Raw genomic sequence first — 21,278 nt, forward strand, 5'->3', positions numbered from 1 at the left:
ATTCCTGACCTGTGTGGTGTGTTCCTTTGGCCTTCACTATGCTGTTTGTTCACCAAGGTTCTCTAACAAACCTCTGAGGGCTTCACAGAACAGCTGTATTTATACTGAGATTAAATTACACACAGGTGAACCCTATTTACTAATTAGGTGACTTTTGAAGGCAATTGGTTCCAGTAGATTTTAGTTAGGGTTATCAGAGTAAAAGGGGCTGAATACAAATGCACGCCACACTTTTCACATATTTATTTGTCAAATATTTTGAAAACCATTTATCATTTTCCTTCCACTTCACAATTATGTGCCACTTTGTGTTGGTCTGTCACATAAAATCACAATAAAAAACATTTACGTTTTTGGTTGTAATATGACAAAATGTGAACAGTTTCAGGGGGTATGAATACTTTTTCAAGGCACTGTATATCCTATAATGCTGATGTAAACGATAACCAAATATTCTCTGTACTTTTTTCTTAATGAAGGTCTAGTTGTGGAAGCAGCGATTGACCCTGACAGGACCTTCTATGTCCTCCAACACCTAACATGGCTACTGCTCAGGGGGCGGACTCCGAGAATGACTCTGATGGTGAAATTTCTGAAGATACGGAAAGGCAGGCACTAGATTATGTGTCCAGGGTACTTGGCGCTCACACCCTGCAGGACAAAGGCCAGCAACCTCCACACACACTGCCCGTGGGGGCTCACGACAGCATCAAGCATGAAGGTCTGGATCTGAAGAAATCTCCAGCAACCGCAGACCATGGGGAGATGTCCTCAATGCTCTTGCGTCTTCCCTTGGAGCTGATCCTGCACATATTGACCTATCTGGATCCACGGTTCATCCTTGGCGTTTTGCCTCTTGTGTGCCGCGCTTTCCGGGATGTTGTGGTGGATGAGGTGACATGGAGGTTGCGGGTTCAGAGGAGGATAGGTGCTAATTATCCAGTGGTAGAACGTGAGTAATGCTATAAAGCAGTGATTCCTGTTCTCCTAATACACAGTATCAGTACACCCTGACCTCTCCTGTCCTAATACACGGACACACTGACCTCTCCCCTCCTAATACACAGACATCAGAACCCACTGACCTCTCCCCTCCTAATACACAGACATCAGAACCCACTGACCTCTCCCCTCCTAATACACAGACATCAGAACCCACTGACCTCTCCCCTCCTAATACACAGACATCAGGACACACTGACCTCTCCCCTCCTAATACACAGACATCAGGACACACTGACCTCTCCCCTCCTAATACACAGACATCAGAACCCACTGACCTCTCCCCTCCTAATACACAGACATCAGAACCCACTGACCTCTCCCCTCCTAATACACAGACATCAGGACACACTGACCTCTCCCCTCCTAATACACAGACATCAGGACACACTGACCTCTCCCCTCCTAATACACAGACATCAGAACCAACTGACCTCTCCCCTCCTAATACACAGACATCAGAACCCACTGACCTCTCCCCTCCTAATACACAGACATCAGAACCCACTGACCTCTCCCCTCCTAATACACAGACATCAGAACCCACTGACCTCTCCCCTCCTAATACACAGACATCAGGACACACTGACCTCTCCCCTCCTAATACACAGACATCAGGACACACTGACCTCTCCCCTCCTAATACACAGACATCAGGACACACTGACCTCTCCCCTCCTAATACACAGACATCAGGACACACTGACCTCTCCCCTCCTAATACACAGACATCAGGACACACTGACCTCTCCCCTCCTAATACACAGACATCAGGACACACTGACCTCTCCCCTCCTAATACACAGACATCAGGACACACTGACCTCTCCCCTCCTAATACACAGACATCAGGACACACTGACCTCTTCCCTCCTAATACACAGACATCAGGACACACTGACCTCTTCCCTCCTAATACACAGACATCAGGACACACTGACCTCTCCCCTCCTAATACACAGACATCAGGACACACTGACCTCTCCCCTCCTAATACACAGACATCAGGACACACTGACCTCTCCCCTCCTAATACACAGACATCAGGACACACTGACCTCTCCCCTCCTAATACACAGACATCAGGACACACTGACCTCTCCCCTCCTAATACACAGACATCAGGACACACTGACCTCTCCCATCCTAATACACAGACATCAGGACACACTGACCTCTCCCCTCCTAATACACAGACATCAGGACACACTGACCTCTCCCCTCCTCCTAATACAAAGACATCAGGACACACTGACCTCTCCCCTCCTAATACACAGACATCAGGACACACTGACCTCTCCCCTCCTAATACACAGACATCGGGACACACTGACCTCTCCCCTCCTCCTAATACAAAGACATCAGGACACACTGACCTCTCCCCTCCTAATACACAGACATCAGGACACACTGACCTCTCCCCTCCTAATACACAGACATCAGGACACACTGACCTCTCCCCTCCTAATACACAGACATCAGGACACACTGACCTCTCCCCTCCTATTACACAGACATCAGGACACACTGACCTCTCCCCTCCTCCTAATACACAGACATCAGGACACACTGACCTCTTCCCTCCTAATACACAGACATCAGGACACACTGACCTCTCCCCTCCTAATACACAGACATCAGGACACACTGACCTCTCCCCTCCTAATACACAGACATCAGGACACACTGACCTCTCCCCTCCTAATACACAGACATCAGGACACACTGACCTCTCCCCTCCTAATACACAGACATCAGGACACACTGACCTCTCCCCTCCTCCTAATACAAAGACATCAGGACACACTGACCTCTCCCCTCCTAATACACAGACATCAGGACACACTGACCTCTCCCCTCCTAATACACAGACATCGGGACACACTGACCTCTCCCCTCCTCCTAATACAAAGACATCAGGACACACTGACCTCTCCCCTCCTAATACACAGACATCAGGACACACTGACCTCTCCCCTCCTAATACACAGACATCAGGACACACTGACCTCTCCCCTCCTAATACACAGACATCAGGACACACTGACCTCTCCCCTCCTATTACACAGACATCAGGACACACTGACCTCTCCCCTCCTCCTAATACACAGACATCAGGACACACTGACCTCTTCCCTCCTAATACACAGACATCAGGACACACTGACCTCTCCCCTCCTAATACACAGACATCAGGACACACTGACCTCTTCCCTCCTAATACACAGACATCAGGACACACTGACCTCTTCCCTCCTAATACACAGACATCAGGACACACTGACCTCTCCCCTCCTCCTAATACACAGACATCAGGACACACTGACCTCTCCCTTCCTCCTTATGCACATATATCCGGACACAGTGACCTTTCCACTCCCCTCCTAATATAGAGACAGAACTCCCCCCACCATAGTACATAGACCCGAGGACACCCAATCCTGTAGTTCTGTACATGTAATCATTTATGTGATCTTTCTACAGAAGAACATTTTGATTGGCCAACTGCTTGCATTGAATTAGAAGAGCAGGTGTCTAATTGGTCAGATGAAGGAAAGAAGGCAGAGCATTTCTCATTGGCTGAGGGCCATTTTGCCCCTGTGGATGCCGTGCTGGTCTTGGAGGTAAGTTTCCTTGGCTGGCCCCATTACTGCAAAACTAAGCAGCCCAGTCAAATGTTTAGAAAATGAAGTTAAACTAAATACCTCTTCTGATGAAAAGCTTACCTACCTGATGGCTGCCTCCTGTGTCTTTTGAATGTGTTTTTCTTTCTGAAGATTTTAGAAGTCTTTTATACATACAAGACCCCAATTAAAATCCTACTGTATAAAGTAAAGTCCACATTGTGGTGGGCAGGCTCCTGCTATAATGTGCCTATATGATAAAAGCATTACTTGTTATGACTCCCTTCCTTCCCAATGGCACCCTCCTCCGGCATTGAGGCATCTGTGTTCTTCTTTGTTGCTCCATCATCACCTCTAGCACCTTTTTGAGAATTGCTCATGCCTGGTGCCAAGTGAAAAAAGACAGAAAACCTGAAAAAAAAAAAGGTGGCACTGATGAGGCAGAACTGGCAGACGACACTGATGAGGCTGCGCTGATGGGCACTGATGAGGCGTAACTGGCAGGCAACACTGATGAGGCTGCGCTGATAAGTAGTGATGGGCACTTATAGGTGACGCTGATGATGCTGTGCTGATGGGCACTGATAGGCTGTGCAGATGAGGCGGCACTGATAGGTAGCTCTGGTAAACTGCATTGACAGGTGTCACTGATGGGTCCTGATAGGCGACGCTGATGAGGCTTTGCTGCTAAGCACTGATGGGTGGCACTGATGGGTGCAGATGAGGTGGCAGTGATGAGCACTTATGAAGTGGCACTGATGAGCACTGGCAGTAAAGAAAGGGCGACCGATCAAGCCCAACTAATAACCTAGGAAGATGATGTTGGAGGTGGGCGGGCAGTGAGAGCAAGCCGCGCTCATCACAGCACCTTTAATCAGAGGGCCCTGGTTCGCACATAGGACTGTGTACCCTGCTCCAGCAGGCCGAAAAGCCAAGGCCTCAATTATCAGCCAGCCTGACACTAGTCCACGCACCCACGGGTGGGCTACATGGGAAGATCCCGATCACTGCTGCGGTGTATCCCAGGCGCCAGAATGCGATTTCCAGTTGCCATTGCAACCTGGCGTCTAGGTTTTGTCGAGTCCTGATCTAGGGTGACAACACCCCTATGCTCCCAAAAGGCATATTCTACAAATTTCTGTAAATGAGGAAACATGGGATTATGCCGCAAAGGTAGAGCTACATTGATGTCTCGAATTCCTCCAGTCGCTTAGCTTCCCTCCAAACAGTACAAGCCAAGTTCAAAATTGGAACTTTCCTCCTTTCCGGTAAATTTGAGGGAGCCTCTAATGCTATAAGCAAGTGGTTTAATTCAAGCACATGAGCTAAATGCGATTCCACTACAGCTGGGGTGACAGGTACCAGCCAGCCAGTCAGTCAAATGGCGCAGCTGTCCAGCTAAATAGTAGTAGTACATGTTAGGGAGTGCCATCCCAGCTTCAGCCTTTGGCCTTTGCAGGACAGAGAGTTTCAACTCCTGTCTATTGTTTGCCCATAAAAATGTGGTAAACAGTGTATCCAAAGTTTTGGAAAACGACTTGGGCACTACAGTCGGTATGTAAGAGGTCACATATAAACACTTGGGTAGAAGGATAATCTTGATTAGATTGATTCTGCCTGCCACAGATAGAGAGCTTGTCCCAAATAGTAAGTTTATTTTTGATCACTAGAAGGAGAGGATCTAGGTTAAGGCTTAGAGCTGTCATGGTTGATCATGTAATATTTATGCCAAGGTATTTAAAGGAGGACACTGTTTTAAGGGGACTGACTGGTTCCTCCCTAGCAAAGGCCTGAGGGTGTAGGGGCATCAAGGCTGATTTCTGCCAATTCATTTTAAGGCCAGAAAAAGCGCCATATGTATTGATAATCTGCATAGCTGCATCCAATGACTCCGCCGCATCTTGCGTCCGATCACCCGGAGAAATGCCCTTGATGAGGGTAGACTGGAAATCTTAGTGCCAATGTTTCAATAGCTAATAACAAAGGGGACAGAGGACACCCTTGATGGGTACCTCTATTCAATGAAATTGTCATGGATAATACACCATTTACCAACAATTGGGATACAGGATTCGCATAAAGGATGAAAACCCATTGTTGGAATTTCTCCCCAAATCCAAAGAACCTCAGTCCTGCCTTTAACCGGACTTTTTTCCATGTTTAGAGTCTTCAGCCATCTTGATTGGCTGGCCCATGATTACCTAACTTCCACACATGTGCATGGAGTTAATTCATCCTGGCACCCAAAGCATGCTTGGTGTTCAATTAGAAGAAAATTGCTAGCAGGAAAAGCAGAAGCTTTTATGAGAGAAGAGACATACATCAGTATTATGGTAAAAGCTTGTTGACGTGTATTAAAATAAAAATAAGTTCAGCTTTACCCCCCCCCCCCCCCCCCTGGATTCTGCCATATATTAAAAGAACAGTCTAGAGGTGGATTCTTATTTCTTGGGCAGCGTTTCTAAACAGTGCCACAGAAAAAAATCTGACACAGATGGCAAGTGCGCCTGTCGAATGGCATCAGGTTGACCAGCACAAACCATAGGGAAAATGCACAGAGCCAATCAGAGTGGCTTTGTACCTTGTAACCAGTGTGATGGCCAATCACAACATGTTTTCATTTCAGAGCTCCCCTCTCACAAGGAAGGGAAGTGGGGGATGAATAAATGGTTTATTATTATGCAGTATTTATATAGCGCCAACAGTTTCCGCAGAGACAACCTGAGGGCAGACAGTACAGTTGCAATACAATTCAATACAGGAGGAATTAGAGGGCCCTGCTCGTTAGAGCTTACAATCTAGGAGGAAGGGTCAAGTGATATAAAAATGAATAAGTGAGGGGGATGAGCTGGTTGAAAAAAGAAAAATACAGTTGTTATGTGGGGGTAGGATAGGCTTCTCTGAAGAGGAGGGTTTTTTAGGAATCGCCTAAAAGCAAACCGAGTAGGAGATAATCAGATTGGAGTAGGGAGTTTTATAGGATGGGAGAGGCTCGGGAAAAGTCCTGGAGGTGAGAATGGGAGGGGATGACAAGGGAGCTAGAGAGCAGGAGGTCTTGAGAGGAATGAAGAGAACGATTAAGTTGGTATTTTGAGATTAGGTTAGTGATGTAGCTTGGAGGCAGAGTTGTAGATGGCTTTGTATGTTAGTATTTTGTTGGGTGAGTAGGAGCCAATGGAGGGATTGACAGAGAGGGGTAGCAGACACTGAGCGGTTGTTAAGGTGGATGAGCCTGGCAGCAGCATTCATAATGAACTGAAGAGGGGATAGCCTATGTAAAGGTACGCCAATGAGGAGGGAGTTGCAGTAGTTGAGGCGAGAGATAACCAGGGAGTGAATTAGGAGCTTTGTGGTATCATTGGTTAGAAAGGGACATATTTTGGAGATGTTGCAGAGGTTAAGGCAGAATGATTTGGACAATGATTGGACACGGGGCCGAAAGGATAGAGTCCAGGATTACACCTAGAATTTTGGCATGCAGGGATGATCATTGTGCAATCGATCTTGACAGAGAGATCAAGGGAAAGGGCGCGTGGGGGAGGAATTATTATGAGCTTGGTTTTGGATAGATTGAGTTTGAGGAAGTGGTGTGACATCCAGGCTGATATGTATTAGTAAATTGGTGATCCGTGAGGAGGCTAAAGGAGTGAGCTGAGGGGTAGAGAGAGAAACTTGGGTGTCGTTGTAGAATTAATGAAGAGATTGTAGGCAGAAGCAGATCTAATGTGGGGGGGGGGGCTAATTATTTTGATTGTGGCCTTGTTTTGTTAAAATATAATTCCAGACTAAATCTAACTAATCTTAAAACGCTCCTTCCCCACTCCTAACACCTATGCTAACTAACTTGTGCAAAAAAAAAAAAAAGATGTATATATACTTACCTATTTCTAGGCCTTTCCAGTCCAATCATGTGGTCTGGCACCCCTTAGTCCGCCTTCGGCAGCTGCATGGGAGAGTAGGGAGCACCGACAACGTTATTCAGTCAGTCTAATCACTGTTGAGCTCTCTCTCCCCTCCCCTGTAGCTGCCCCTGGCTGACACGGGGGATCATGTGACTGGACTGGAGTAGCCTGAAAATAGGTAAGTATATACATCTTTCTTATACAGGTGGGGAGGGAGCATTTTTAGGATGGTCACTGTTCAGCTGACAATTTTCCAATTGGCTTCTTTGATTTTTCAGTTGTTTAATAGTTTGATCACCTAGATTGTGCAATGACATCACATTCTAACATCATATGTTATCATTTCTGCAGAGAGGGTCACTGTGTGTGTCTGGATCCCGGGACAGAAATGTCATCCTTTGGGACCTGAAAAAACTGGGGAAAAAACAGGAAAAAGTAAAAAGCAAGATGCTAGGAACCACAAAAACAGGAACTCACAAGGTAAAGTTGCCTTTCATACCTATTTTATACACGATAGCACCAAAAGCATAGTAGATTTTGTCACAGCTCTTAAATTGTGCTAAATGCTTTCTGCCCTGAATGTTCTAGGGGTGGGCCTGGTCCCTTGCCGCCTGTGACAATCATGTCTGCTCGGGCTCCTGGGATAGCACCATGAAGATATGGGACATAGCAGCCGATGGACAACAGGTTGGAGAGATCCGGTATGAAGGCTTTTTTTTTTTATTTAACATAGAAGCAAATTATTCATATAGGATAGATGGCATTTCTTTGTGCCCTTACATGTAGATCAGTGATGGCGAACCTTGGCACCCCAGATGTTTTAGAACTACATTTCCCATGATGCTCATGCACTCTGCACTGTAGTTGAGCATCATGGGAAATGTAGTTCAAAAACATCTGGGGTGCCAAGGTTCGTCATCACTGAATTGTAGATCAATCGTAAGTGATTCACAAGGGTGCCAAAAAGCCCCATCAATCGATCGTGTACCTTTTTTTAGTTTTTTATCACCACAAACAGTCAACTTGGGCCAATCAGTACTGCCACTATTTGTTGCTTATTGCGACAGATAGTGTTCGCTACATACAGTATACTGTGCTGTGTTCCAGCAGTGCTACAGGAACTTTCTGTCTGCTGCCAGAAAAAAAATCAACTCAGGCTGAGCACTTGAACAGACAAGGAGTCACTGCTCAAGGTGGTGTAATTGCCTGATGACTCACACAGGTGCATGCCCCGGCTCGCCTCCGTGAAAACTTGATAAAAGAAAAGGAATTGGCAGTCAAAATCCAGGTTTATTGACTGGACATCCAAATATGACAATCGTGACAAGGTAGACGCGTTTCACACACTGACTGTGTGCTTAATCATTAATTAATCATCAACCTGGAGTGCTGCCAATTCCTTTTCTTTTATCAGGCTGAGCACTGCTGAGCTATTCACGGGAAGCATTGTGTTTTTTCTTTTTTGACAGAATAACGGCTGAATGGCTGAAGTGGAGAGATGGGTGGAAAACTCCATGATCTCCGCATCAGCCATTCAGAGAAATCATTGTATTAATTGATAGCAGAGCTCAGCTCGACTTGATTTTGTTCTGGGAACAGAACAGAAAGTCCCCGTATCACTGCTAGCACACAGCACTGTATGTAGCTATGCGGTGTGCATCAACCTTGGAGCTGCGTACAGGCAGCCCATAGAAGTAGATGCATACGCAGTCCGTCATGGAGACAATTGCATGTCAGAGTTTGACATGCAGGCAGAATTGGGTGCATGGATCTGAACGCAGAGCCTCTAGTTAGTTTGGCACAGCTATTTAAAATGATACCAAAGCTGGAGGCTTTAAGGCTAGCTTCTCTGCACACTCTGCTTTTTTAATAAGTAAAATTAACCCCCAAATGATTCAGATCGCCAAACTAATTTTAACATTACACCAAGATAACCACAGTAAATACTAAATGCAGTTTTTAAATGATGATTTAATTTATTAAGGGAAAAAAGCTGTCCAAACTTGCCTGGCCCTATGTGAAAAAGTAGTATTTGCCCCCTAAGCTCCTACGCCGTCACCTGGAGGGAGAACAGCTCCCCCCCTGCCTTTGCTGAGCTGGCAGACCAGCTGGTCCAGAGGCTGCAGTTTATCTATGATGCCTCATTGGATGCGGCTCCTCTGATGGCTCACCTCTCTGTTTGGCGGTGGTCCTTCGGCGTGTCGTTTGGCTTAAATGCTGGTCTGCAGATCAGACTTTTAAAAAGGCCTTGCCTGATCTTCCCTTTCAAGGAGATCACCTGTTTGGAGCTACCCTGGATGACATTAAAGGTCTCACGGGGGGAAGAGTACCTTTCTTCCGCAGGCTACTAAGGGCAAGGAATCTGTCGTAGACATGGATCTTCCTTCTGAGCTCATAAGAGGTTTTTTCGTCCCTCAGGGGCGACTGACAAGGGCTTGAAGCCTTTCAGGACCTCCTCTTGCAAATCCAATTCAACCTGATCTGGCAAGTCGGGACCGGCGGACAAGGCTCCTTCTGCATGAAGGTGTACCCTCACCTGTATCAGAGGTGGGGGGAGGTCTTCGCTGGTTTCCGAACCCGTGGACTTCCCTGGTACAAGACTAGTGGGTCCACAATGTAGTTTGGTCCAGCTACAAGATCGAGTTTTGCTCTTGTCCCCCGTCCCCCGGTGAGGTTTTTTCCTTCCAACCTGCGCCTGTCTCCAGACCGGTTGCAGGGTCTGTTTGGGGCGGTACAAGACCTGTTCCTTCAAGGGGTGATTGTTCCAGTTCCGACTTCAGAACGTTTTCAGGGTTTTTACTGAAACCTGTTCACAGTCCCCAAATTTACTTCTAGGAAGATCTACCATCGTATGTGGAAGATGTACATTGCGAGGTGTGAGTCTTTTGGGGTGCATCCTTACTCCATCTCGGTGGCTCAAATCTTAACCTTCCTTCGACAGGGGCGTTGAACAGAAGTTGGCCTTGAGTACCATCAAGAGCCAGGTGTCGACTTTGGCGGTCTTCTTCCAACAACCTTTGGCCACACACTCCCTGGTGCGTACCTTTTCTTCAAAGTGTCCGACATTTGGTCCCTCCAGTGCGAGCCCTGTTGCCTCCTTGGGATCTCAATTTGGTGCTTTCAGCTCTACAGATGCCTCCCTTTGAAAATATTCAGGAGATTCCCCTGCTTATGCTGTCCCAGAAGGTGGCCTTTTTGGTGGCTATCACCTCTGCACACAGGTTGTCGCAACTGGCTGCGTTATGCTGAAGTTCACCTTATCTGGTGATTTACAAGGATAAGGAGGTGCTTCGCCCCTGTCTATCTTACCTTCGTAAGGTGGTCTCGGACTTTCATTTGAATGAAGACCGTGTTGGCTTCCCTGTGTCTCAGGCCTAAACATCCAAAGGAAATTGCATGCCTTGGATATAGTCCGGGCGGCCACCTGGTTGTCGGTGCACTCTTTTACAAAGTGGATGTACTGATCCTTTTAGCTGCAATGTTTTACAGGCTACTGTTTAGAGGACCTGATCCTCTTTGAGGGTGTATTGTTTTTTTTTTTGGGTGGGCTCCAGTTGTTTTTGGTTGAGCCCCTGTTGCCTGGTTGACTAATTTTTAGCCTTGGAAATGTTTTTGCTGTTTTTTACCCCTCATGTTTAACACTGCTTTGGGAAGTCCCAATGGTCAAGAATGACAGGAGCTGTGTCCGCCAGTGAACGAAAGAGAAAATAGGATTTTTGACTTAATGTAAAATCCATTTCTCTGATGTTCATTGACGGATACAGCACCCACCCTTATGTGGAGTTATAATTCTCCTGACACTGCTTGTTACAAAACTGAGTGACTATAGCAGGGAGAGGGAGTATACCCCCTGGGACTGCCCATGGGTGTAGCCAGAAGTTTTTTTTTCTGTAAACGAAGTGGAAAATAAAAGTTCTGACATTTGAATAACCGGGAGTTGGGCTTATTCTACACTTTGGCAGAAGATCAAGCACTGTGTACAATCTGGGCCCCGGATCCAAGGGGGCTATTTCAAGCCCAGCAAAGGTACTTGTGGACACCACCAAATAACTCTACTTCGGCACTCTTGTTACCTGGAAAACATAGTCCAGCTCTAGGTTCTTCATTAAACATGGAAAATCCAGCTGACATTTATGTATTGACTGTGAAGAAATAAAAGGGAGTTGATAATTTTTGAATAACTATCATGCAGCCACAATAATGGTGACTTTTTCTGCTTCTTGTAGCATATTCTAACCAGAAAACCCCCATTTTTTTTTTCTTAGTGGTCGGGCAGCAATCCTGTGCCTGGCTTATCTACCGGACATCTTGGTTGCAGGATCCTACGACAAGAGAGTGAGCATGTATGATCCAAGAGGTAATGAATTAATGCAGTAAGATAAAAAAAACTTGCGCCTTTACAACCACTTTAAGTTACTGTTCAAATAAATTCATTAAACAGATTCAAGATTGGGTCAGATTCAAGATTTAAAAAAAATAACAAATGGTATTAAGTGTTAACAACCTCTGCCCAGTATCTGTGTAGTGTGGGACACCTCAGTCAATGGAATTTAGGACACAGTGGGGAGATTCTGTGACACAGAAGCTGCCATAAAAATCCAAAAGTATGGCATGTTCCAGCCATTGGTCATCAGATTGTCGTGGTCAGGTTTCCATTGAGGGCCTACTAGGGGGATTGTGGCTTGTTCCTTGGGCAAAGAGGAAAAATTATTACATTCTGAAGATCAGACCTTTCTTAACTTGGACCTGTACAACTGATGTGATATTGCGGTAAGTTTGAACTGTGCCATTATAGCATGTATCAGCTAGAAGTATATAGTGGTTAGCACTTTCACCTAGCAGCAAGAGGGTCGCTGGTTCGAATCCCAAATACGACACTACCTGCCTGGAGTTTGCATGTTCTCCCTGTGCCTGCGTGGTTTTCCTCCGGGTACTCCGGTTTCCTCCCACACTCCAAAGACATGCTGGTAGGTTAATTGGATCCTGTATAAAGAAAAAAAAATTGTCCCTACTGTGTATGTATGCGAGTTAGGGACCTTAGATTGTAATCTCCTTGAGGGCAGGGACTGATGTGAATGTACAATGTATATGTAAAGCGCTGCGTAAATTGACAGCGCTATATAAGTACCTGAAATAAATAAATTAAAATATAAAGAAATCTTTTTACTCTAGAATAAAAAAGCAATCCTTAAAAAAAAAGTGTGTTCAGTTTGGAGCTGCAATAAAGTTTTTAAGGTGTTGCTTAAACATAGTTGTAAAAATATTAGATCCTAAATATCTCAAAAGGCGCTACCCTACAGATAAAGTACTGTCCTTCCACTATTTTTGGGTTCCCTCATAAAAGAGTATATCTAGACTAACGTTTATGCTGCATGTGGCTTTTCATAGCTAGCCAAACCTTTTGTTGTGAAGTATGAGTAGAGTACTTTGTGGATTTGGAGAGCAGTCTTGCCTCCAGTAATTATATAAATGAGATAGGCAAGGAGATTATATACAGTAAAACCTTGGATTATGAGCATAATTCGTTCCGGAAACATGCTTGTGATCCAAAGCACTCGTATATATCAAAGCAAATTTGCCCATAAGAAATAATGGAAACTCAGATGATTCGTTCCACAAAGTCCTTCAGTTTATAGACCATATATAAAAAGATTATAGCAATGTGATAGGTTGTGTAACCATAAAATGTCCATCCACTAATGGCGCCTCCACAGGGGGATTAGAAGCAAAAATCCAGCAGGAGCTACAGAGTATAAAATAGAAGAGAGACATCTCTAAGTGTAGCAATATGGTTACATTTATTGAGGTTTCAACATTTAGCAACTCGCATGGTTGATGAATAAAAGAGACAGATCTAAGAATGCAGGGATCCGGGGTAAAGCTGTCCACATAGACCATTTTCCGCACTGCCGGCTCTCACTGTCGTCAGTCTGCAGTCGTGACGAAGACTACCCTGCAGTAGAGCGATCTGAAAACGTGGAGCGCAATGTGGAAGGTATGATGTCGATGGCGGTGCGGAGCCGGGTCTATGCGGACAGCTTTACCCCGGATGCCTGCATACTTAGATGTGCCTGTTTTAATCCTCAACCATGTGAGTTGCTAAATGTTGTACCTTCATTAAATGTAACCATATTGCTACACTTAGAGGCGCCTCTCTTCTCTTTTATACTCAGTTGTGATGTGACGCTACTTGAGCAGTTAGACCCCCTTCCTTCCCAGACCAATTTTCAGCTTTCAGCGCTCTCACACTTTGAATGACAATTGCTCAGTCATGCTACACTGTAACCAAACAAAATTTTTATCATTTTTTCCACACAAATAGAGCTTTCTTTTGGTGGTATTTGATCACAACTGGGTTTTTTTTTCTTCATGATATAAGCAAAAAAAGAGCAAAAATTTTGAAAAAAAAACACTTTTTTTTAGTTTCTATTATACAATTTTGCAAAAAATTAATTTTTCTTCATACATTTGGGCCAAAATTTATACTGCTACATATCTCTGGTAAAATTAACCCAAATTAGTGTATATTATTTAGTCTGTGTGAAAGTTATTGAGTCTAGAAGCGATGGTACCAATTACTGAAAATTGATCACACCAGATGTACTGACTGCCTATCTCCTTTCTTGAGGCCCTGAAATGTCAGGACAGTACAAATACCCCCCAAATGACCCATTTTTGTAAAGTAGACAGTCCAAGGTATTTAGTAAGAGGCATGGTGAGTTTTTTTGAAGTTATAATTTTTTCCCACAATTCTTGGGAAAATGAAGAAAAAAAAAAAACGTTGTCAATTTATAAGCTATTTCTAACACATAGCATGTACACAGCAAAAATGACACCCCGAAATTCATTCTGTTACTCCTTCTGAGTATGGTGATACCACATGTGTGAGCCTTTTACACAGCCTGGCCACAAAAAGAGACTCCACGTCCAAGTAGCACCATAAGGCGTTTTAGGAGCATAAATACACATAAAACTTTCTTACTACCTATCACACTTTTCAAGGCCCTAGAGCACCAATACAATGGAAAAGTCCACAAAATGACCCCATTTTGGAAAGCAAACACTCCAACGTATATTCTATGAGGCATTATGGGTCCTTTGAACATGTCATTTTTTTCCACAAGTTTTTGGAAAATGTGGGAAAAAAATAAAAACTTTTTTTTTTTACACAAAGTTGTCAATTTATAGGATATTCCTAACACATAGCATGTACACAGCAAAAATGACACCCCAAAATACATACATCATGCATCCTAGCCACTTGCCTAGGCCTATTTTTGACATTTGGTGTTTACAAGCTAAAATCAGTTGTTTTGCTAGAAAACTGCTTAGAACCCCCAAACATTATATATTTTTTTTTAGCAGAGACCCTAGAGATTAAAGTGGAGATTATTGCAATATTTTTTATCACACCGTATTTGCGCAGCGGTCTTCCAAACGCAATTTTTTTGGAAAAAATTCACTTTTTTTAATTAAAAAATAAGAAACCAGTAAAGTTAGCCCAATTTTTTTCCATAATGTGAAAGATAATGTTACGCCGAGTAAATAGATACCCAACATGTCATGTTTCAAAATTGCGCACGCTCACGGAATGGCGACAAACTTTGGTACTTAAAAATCCCCATAGGCGACAATTTAAAAATTTCTACAGGTTGCCATCTTTGAGTTACAGAGGAGGTCTAGGGCTCAAATTATTCCCCTTGCTCTAACGATCGCGGCGATACCTCACATGTGTGGTTTGAACACCGTTTACATATGTGGGCGGGGTTTCCATATGCGTCGCTTCTGCGCGCGAGCTAACGGGGACAGGGCGCTTTAATTTTTTTTTTTTTTTTTTTTTTACTATTTATTTTATTTATTATTTTTTATTTTTACACCGTTTAACAAAAAAAAAAAAAAAAATTGATCATTTTTATTTCTATTACAAGAAATGTAAACATTACTAGTAATAGAAAAAGGCACGACAGGACCTCTTTTTTGTGAGATCTGGGGTCAAAAAGTCCTCAGATCTCACAAGTACACTAAAAGATAGAAAAAAAAATAAAAAATTATTATATAAAATGAAAAAAAAAAAAAAAAAAAAGGACATTTAAACCGGTTGCTAGGCAACAACATTTTCCGTAGCTCCGGTCCTCCAAGACCATAGAGTCAAGTGAGGGCAAGCTTGCCCTCACTCGACATCCTGTCTGTGAGGATCCGGGACCGGATCGTTTTCCCCGCTGCCGGCGGGTCCGGTAAGCGGGGAAAAGGACCGGACGCGGCGGGAGGGGGGGGGCACCTCTACCGCCATCCCGGAAGGGTGAACCCACGGCGAATCCGCCGCTGGGACCACCCTTATCGGAAAGCCAACCGTCCACCGTTTAAAAAAATACCAGGGTTATGGCAGCTATCTGCTGCCATAACACCGGTATTTAGGTTTAAACGGAGGACGTATATAAACCTTTTTGGACTTGGACATGGTGGCTGTATGTAGAGTGACAGGTACTCGGGTACTTTGTTGGGCAGGTGACAGGTACTCTGGTACTGATGAGCAGGTGGCAGGTACTCGGGTACTCCGATAGGCAGGTGACAGGTACTCGGATACTCTGATGGGCAGGTGACAGGCAGGTGATAAGTACTGATGAGTAGTACTGATAGGTGATACTGTACTGATGGGTACTGATGATCAGTACTGATACGTGATAGGTACTGATGAGTACTGATGAGTAGTGATGGGTACTGATGAGCAGGCGGCAAGTACTCGGGTACTTCAGGCGTCAGGTACTCTGATGAGCAGGTGGAAGGTACTCGGGTACTCTGATGGGTAGGTGACAGGTACTCAGGTACTCTGATGACGGGTACTCCGTTGACAGGTAATCAAAGTATCCGAGTACCTGTCATCAGAGTACCCGAGTATCCGTCATCAGAGTACCCGTCATCAGAGTACCCGAGTACCTGTCATCAGAGTACCCGAGTACCTGTCATCAGAGTACCCGAGTACCTGTCATCAGAGTACCCAAGTACCTGTCATCAGAGTACCCAAGTACCTGTCACCAGCCCATCAGAGTACCCGAGTACCTGTCACCAGCCCATCAGAGTACCCGAGTACCTGTCACCAGCCCATCAGAGTACCCGAGTACCTGTCACCAGCCCATCAGAGTACCCGAGTACCTGTCATCAGAGTACCTGATGGGCTGGTGACAGGTACTCGGGTACTTTGATGGGCTAGTGACAGGTACTCTTTATTGGGGGGGGGGGGGCAATCAGTGTGTTTGGGGTGCACTGTATTTGGTAACTAGCTGTTACCACACTCTCTTCCTCACACAGGATCAGTGTGTGAGGAGGAGAACACGGTGACAGCTAGTTACCGTGTTCTCTGTTGACATTTGTGACCGGCTGTGATTGGACACAGCCGGTCACGTGGTAAAGAGCCAATTTCATTGGCTCTTTACCTAGATCGGGGATCGACTCTGTCCGAGGGACGAGCCTCGTCCCCGATCGCTGCTTTGCGCGCCCCCGGGGGCGCGCATTGCAGAGAGAATGAGCGGCTCGTGCAGGAGCCGCTCATGTGATCGGCTGTGACTGACACAGCCGATCACATGGTAAACAGCCAATTTCTATTGGCTGTTTACCTTGATCAGGGATGGGCTATGTCCGAGGGACGAGCCTCACCCCCGATCGCCGCGCTGCGCGCCCCCGGGGGCGCGCAGTAGCCGCTAGAGCGGGCGGACGTCATTCCCCCCCCCCCCCCCAATGCCATCTCGTCTCCGCCACATACAACCTACTTTCTTCGGACTCCCCAGTACATTCCAACAAAGCATTATCTGCTTGGCAATCTGATCTCGCTTTATCACTCACCGATCAGGACTGGAAGAATATCTGTTTTATTTCTCACAAAAGTTCTCTTAATGTCTCGACTCAGGAGAACTGCTATAAGCTCCTGACTCGTTGGTACAGAACCCCAACGGTCTTACATAAGTATTACCCTGACTTGCCCGTTAATTGCTGGAGATGCCACAAAGACCCGGGCACACTCTTGCACATTTTTTGGATGTGCCCACGAAACCAGCCATTCTGGAAACAAATCGATGACATTATTACAAAAATCTTAGACACCCACATAAAAAACTTCTCACCAGCGCAATATCTGCTACACCATATCGGCATCCCTCTGCATCAATATTGCAAAACACTCCTCCCACGCTTGATTAATGCTGCTAAATCATGCATACTCGTGCACTGGGAATCAAACACATCACCCTCTGTACTGGAATGGCTACAGGGGATAGATAAAATAGCTAAACTTGAGGAATTGATTGCCATTGCTCAGGATAGAACTGATAAATACGCTCGCATTTGGGACCCTTGGATTTAATTTGTTAATTCACCCATGTACACCCTATTGACAACCACACTCCACTCTAGAAATATTTCCATTACCCACATGCCATAGTTTCTAAACAATCAGTACCTTTTACACCTGCTCTTTCAGACCCTACCCAACTCGCACCTCACAAGGATGAAGTGAGTGGGGATCATATTTTGCTTAATTGATCACGGTTTCTGGCTCCTCCCAACCCTAAACAAGAGAAGAAGATGGTAGATAGCCTCATTACATCCCCATTCCTTCATCACTTACATATGCTGCTTTCTTACGCTACTACTCCTTGGAGGCCATCCGTTGGCCGCCTGTGGGACAGAGACTGGGAGGGATCTCCCCTTCCTCCCCCTTATTCCCTTCCCTCTCCTGTTCACCCTCCGCCCCCCATTCCCCCCTCTCCCACTCCCCAATAGGCAAACGGAAGTGGAACCTGGACCCTTATATTCTGGGGACAGGACCCCGACCCCCCACACCAGACCCCTCACCCAGCAATGCAACTTTGCCTGCTTATCCCTTAACTAAAGTTTCCTGCCGATTAGACTTTGCTCCTCAGGGTGCTACTCCTGACCTCTATTGATACAAACAGACGTTACCTATATTGTTATACGGATCTAATTCTATCGCCCTAATTTTGCAATGCCTCCCTATGTGTTGTTTTGATCATTCTTTCTCAAGTAATGGCTTCAAAGTTTGTATCAAGCACTCCATTATACAATGGTCACAACCTTATATGAGCCCTGGTAAAAAGCTACTAACACGGCACTCTCTTTGATGTTCAAGTTCAATATTGTCTAAAAAAGTAATGTTTCTCCTGTTTACTTTGCCATTACTGGTTTTCTTATTGTTTTAATGGCTGTATGACTTCTACCATGTTACTCAATTTAAAATATTTTGGGGGAAAAAAAATCAACTACCTTTTTAAAAATGGAGTTAATCTGATTAATCCAGCTTTACAGGCAAGTCCCAAAGTTACAAACATCTGATTTGCATATGACTCATACTTAAAAATGGAGGGAGACAACAGGAAGTGAGAAGAAATCTCCCCCTAGGAAAGGAAATTCACTCCTGGAAGAGTTCTCATGGGATAAAGTTGTCTCCGTTGAAGCTTTATCACCAATCCTTGTTTCCACAACAACCAAAAATTTTAAAAAATCCCATTGTCACAGGGACAGAAAATGATGTGAAATCTTCTGAACAGGGGCACAGACAGCAACACAAACATTACAGGGGTGTTAACCCTTCCTTATCCTATCCAAAAAACATAAAAATATTTTTTTTGGCTGGAGTTACTCCTAAAAATGAACCTGTTCCAACTTGCATACAAATTCAACTTCAGAACAAACCTATAGGATCACAGGAATTAAGTTTACTTACTTAGGCATTGCCCCAAGCTACACCACTACTGGAATAAAGTACCGGATACCCTAAATGCAGTTAGCAGGGTAAATATCCTGTTATCCTAAATGCTGCCTTTTTAAGTGTCTTTGAGGATGTTGTACAGGAGGAGTGCCCTAGGATAGCCATAGGGCGCGCCATATTCCATGCCCGAAAACGAATCTTACAGCTTTAGAAATCTCCTGACCCCCCCACACATAAATCATGGGTAACCTTGGTAGGCAATTTGTTACTTCTGGAGAGTCCTTTTTATCAACGCAAGGGTTGCTCCAGTGAGTTTGAAAAGCTGTGGGGTAGGTGGTTGGATACCCTGCACTCAGCCCTAATCAGCTTATATATCAGAGGCTTTTTCTGTGCCCAGGTCTGCTGTAGGGGTTTGACTCTTATCCATCTACAGTATCTCACAAAAGTCAGTACACCCCTCACATTTTTGTAAATATTTTATTATATCTTTTCATGTGACAACACTGAAGAAATGACAGTTTGCTACAATGTAAAGTAGTGAGTGTACAGCTTGTATAACAGTGTCAATTTGCTGTCTTCTCAAAATAACTCCACACACAGCCATTAATGTCTAAACTGCTGGCAACAAAAGTGAGTACACCCCTAAATGAAAATGTCCAACTGGCCCAATTAGTCATTTTCCCTCCCCAATGTCATGTGACTCATTAGTGTTACAAGGTCTCAGGTGTGAATGGGGAGCAGGTGTGTTAAATTTTGTGTTATCTCTCTCACTCTCTCATACTGGTCACTGGAAATTCAGCATGGCACTTCGTGACAAAGAACTGTCTAAGGCTCTGAAAAAAAATAATTATTGTTCTACATAAAGATGGCCTAGGTTATAAGAAGATTGCCAAGACCCTGAAACTGATCTGCAGCATGGTGGACCATACAGCGGTTTAACAGGACAGGTTCCTCTCAGAAGAGGCCTCACCATGGTCGACCATAGAAGTTGAGTGCACGTGCTCAGCGTCATATCCAGAGGTTGTCTTTGGAAAATAGACGTATGAGTGCTGCCAGCTTTGCTGCAGAGGTTGAAGGGGTGGGGGGGTCAGTCTGTCAGTGCTCAGACCATACGCCGCACACTGCATCAAATTGGTCTGCATGGCTGTCGTCCCAGAAGGAAGCCTCTTCTAAAGATGATGCACAAGAAAGCCCACAAACAGTTTGCTGAAGACAAGCAGACTAAGGACATGGATTACTGGAACCATGTCCTGTGGTCTGATGAGACCAAAATAAAATGTATTCGTTTTAGATGGTGTCAAGCGTGTGTGGCGGCAACCAGGTGCGGAGTACAAAGACAAGTGTATCTTGCCTACAGTCAAGCATGGTGGTGGGAGTGTCATGGTCTGGGGCTGCATGAGTGCTGCCGGCACTGGGGAGCTACAGTTCATTGGGGGAACTATGAATTTCAACATGTACAGTGACATACTGAAGCAGAGCATTATCCCCTCCCTTCGGAGACTGGGCAGCAGGGCAGTATTCCAACAGAACGACCCCAAACACACCTCCAAGGCGACCACTGCCTTTCTAAAGAAGCTGAGGGTAAAGATGATGGACTGGCCAAGCATGTCTCCAGACCTAAACTCTATTGAGCATCTGTGGGACATCCTCAAAAGGAAGGCGGAGGAGCGCAAGGTCTCTAACATCCAACAGCTCCGTGATGTCGTCATGGAGGAGTAGAAGAGGACTCCAGTGGCAACCTGTGAAGCTCTGGTGAACTTCATGCCCAAGAGAGTTAAGGCAGTGCTCAAAAATAATGGTGGCCACACAAAATATTGACACTTTGGGCTCAATTTGGATATTTTCACTTAGGGGTGTACTCACCTTTGTTGCCAGCAGTTTAGACATTAATGGCTGTGTGTTGAGATATATTGAGTGGACAGCAAATTTACACTATTATACAAGCTGTACAGTCACTACTTTATATTGTAGCAAAGTGTCATTTCTTCAGTGTTGTCACATGAAAAGATACAATAAAATATTTACAAAAAT

General features: G+C 44.9%; 1 protein-coding gene across 1 annotated transcript in view; it reads left to right on the forward strand.

Moving 5' to 3' along the window:
- Window positions 1-471: 471 nt before the first annotated feature.
- FBXW9 (F-box and WD repeat domain containing 9) overlaps window positions 472-21,278 on the forward strand; it is a 40,846-nt gene continuing 20,039 nt past the window's right edge. Inside the window, exons 1-5 of the mRNA XM_082256664.1 lie at window positions 472-952; window positions 3,487-3,626; window positions 7,880-8,008; window positions 8,117-8,229; window positions 11,794-11,885. Coding sequence (XP_082112790.1) covers window positions 541-952; window positions 3,487-3,626; window positions 7,880-8,008; window positions 8,117-8,229; window positions 11,794-11,885 — 886 coding nt within the window. The 5' untranslated portion in view covers window positions 472-540. The remainder of the gene's footprint in view (window positions 953-3,486; window positions 3,627-7,879; window positions 8,009-8,116; window positions 8,230-11,793; window positions 11,886-21,278) is intronic.

This window comes from Pelophylax lessonae (assembly GCF_965119305.1).
Source record: "Pelophylax lessonae genome assembly, chromosome: 4".
Lineage (NCBI taxonomy): Eukaryota > Metazoa > Chordata > Amphibia > Anura > Ranidae > Pelophylax > Pelophylax lessonae.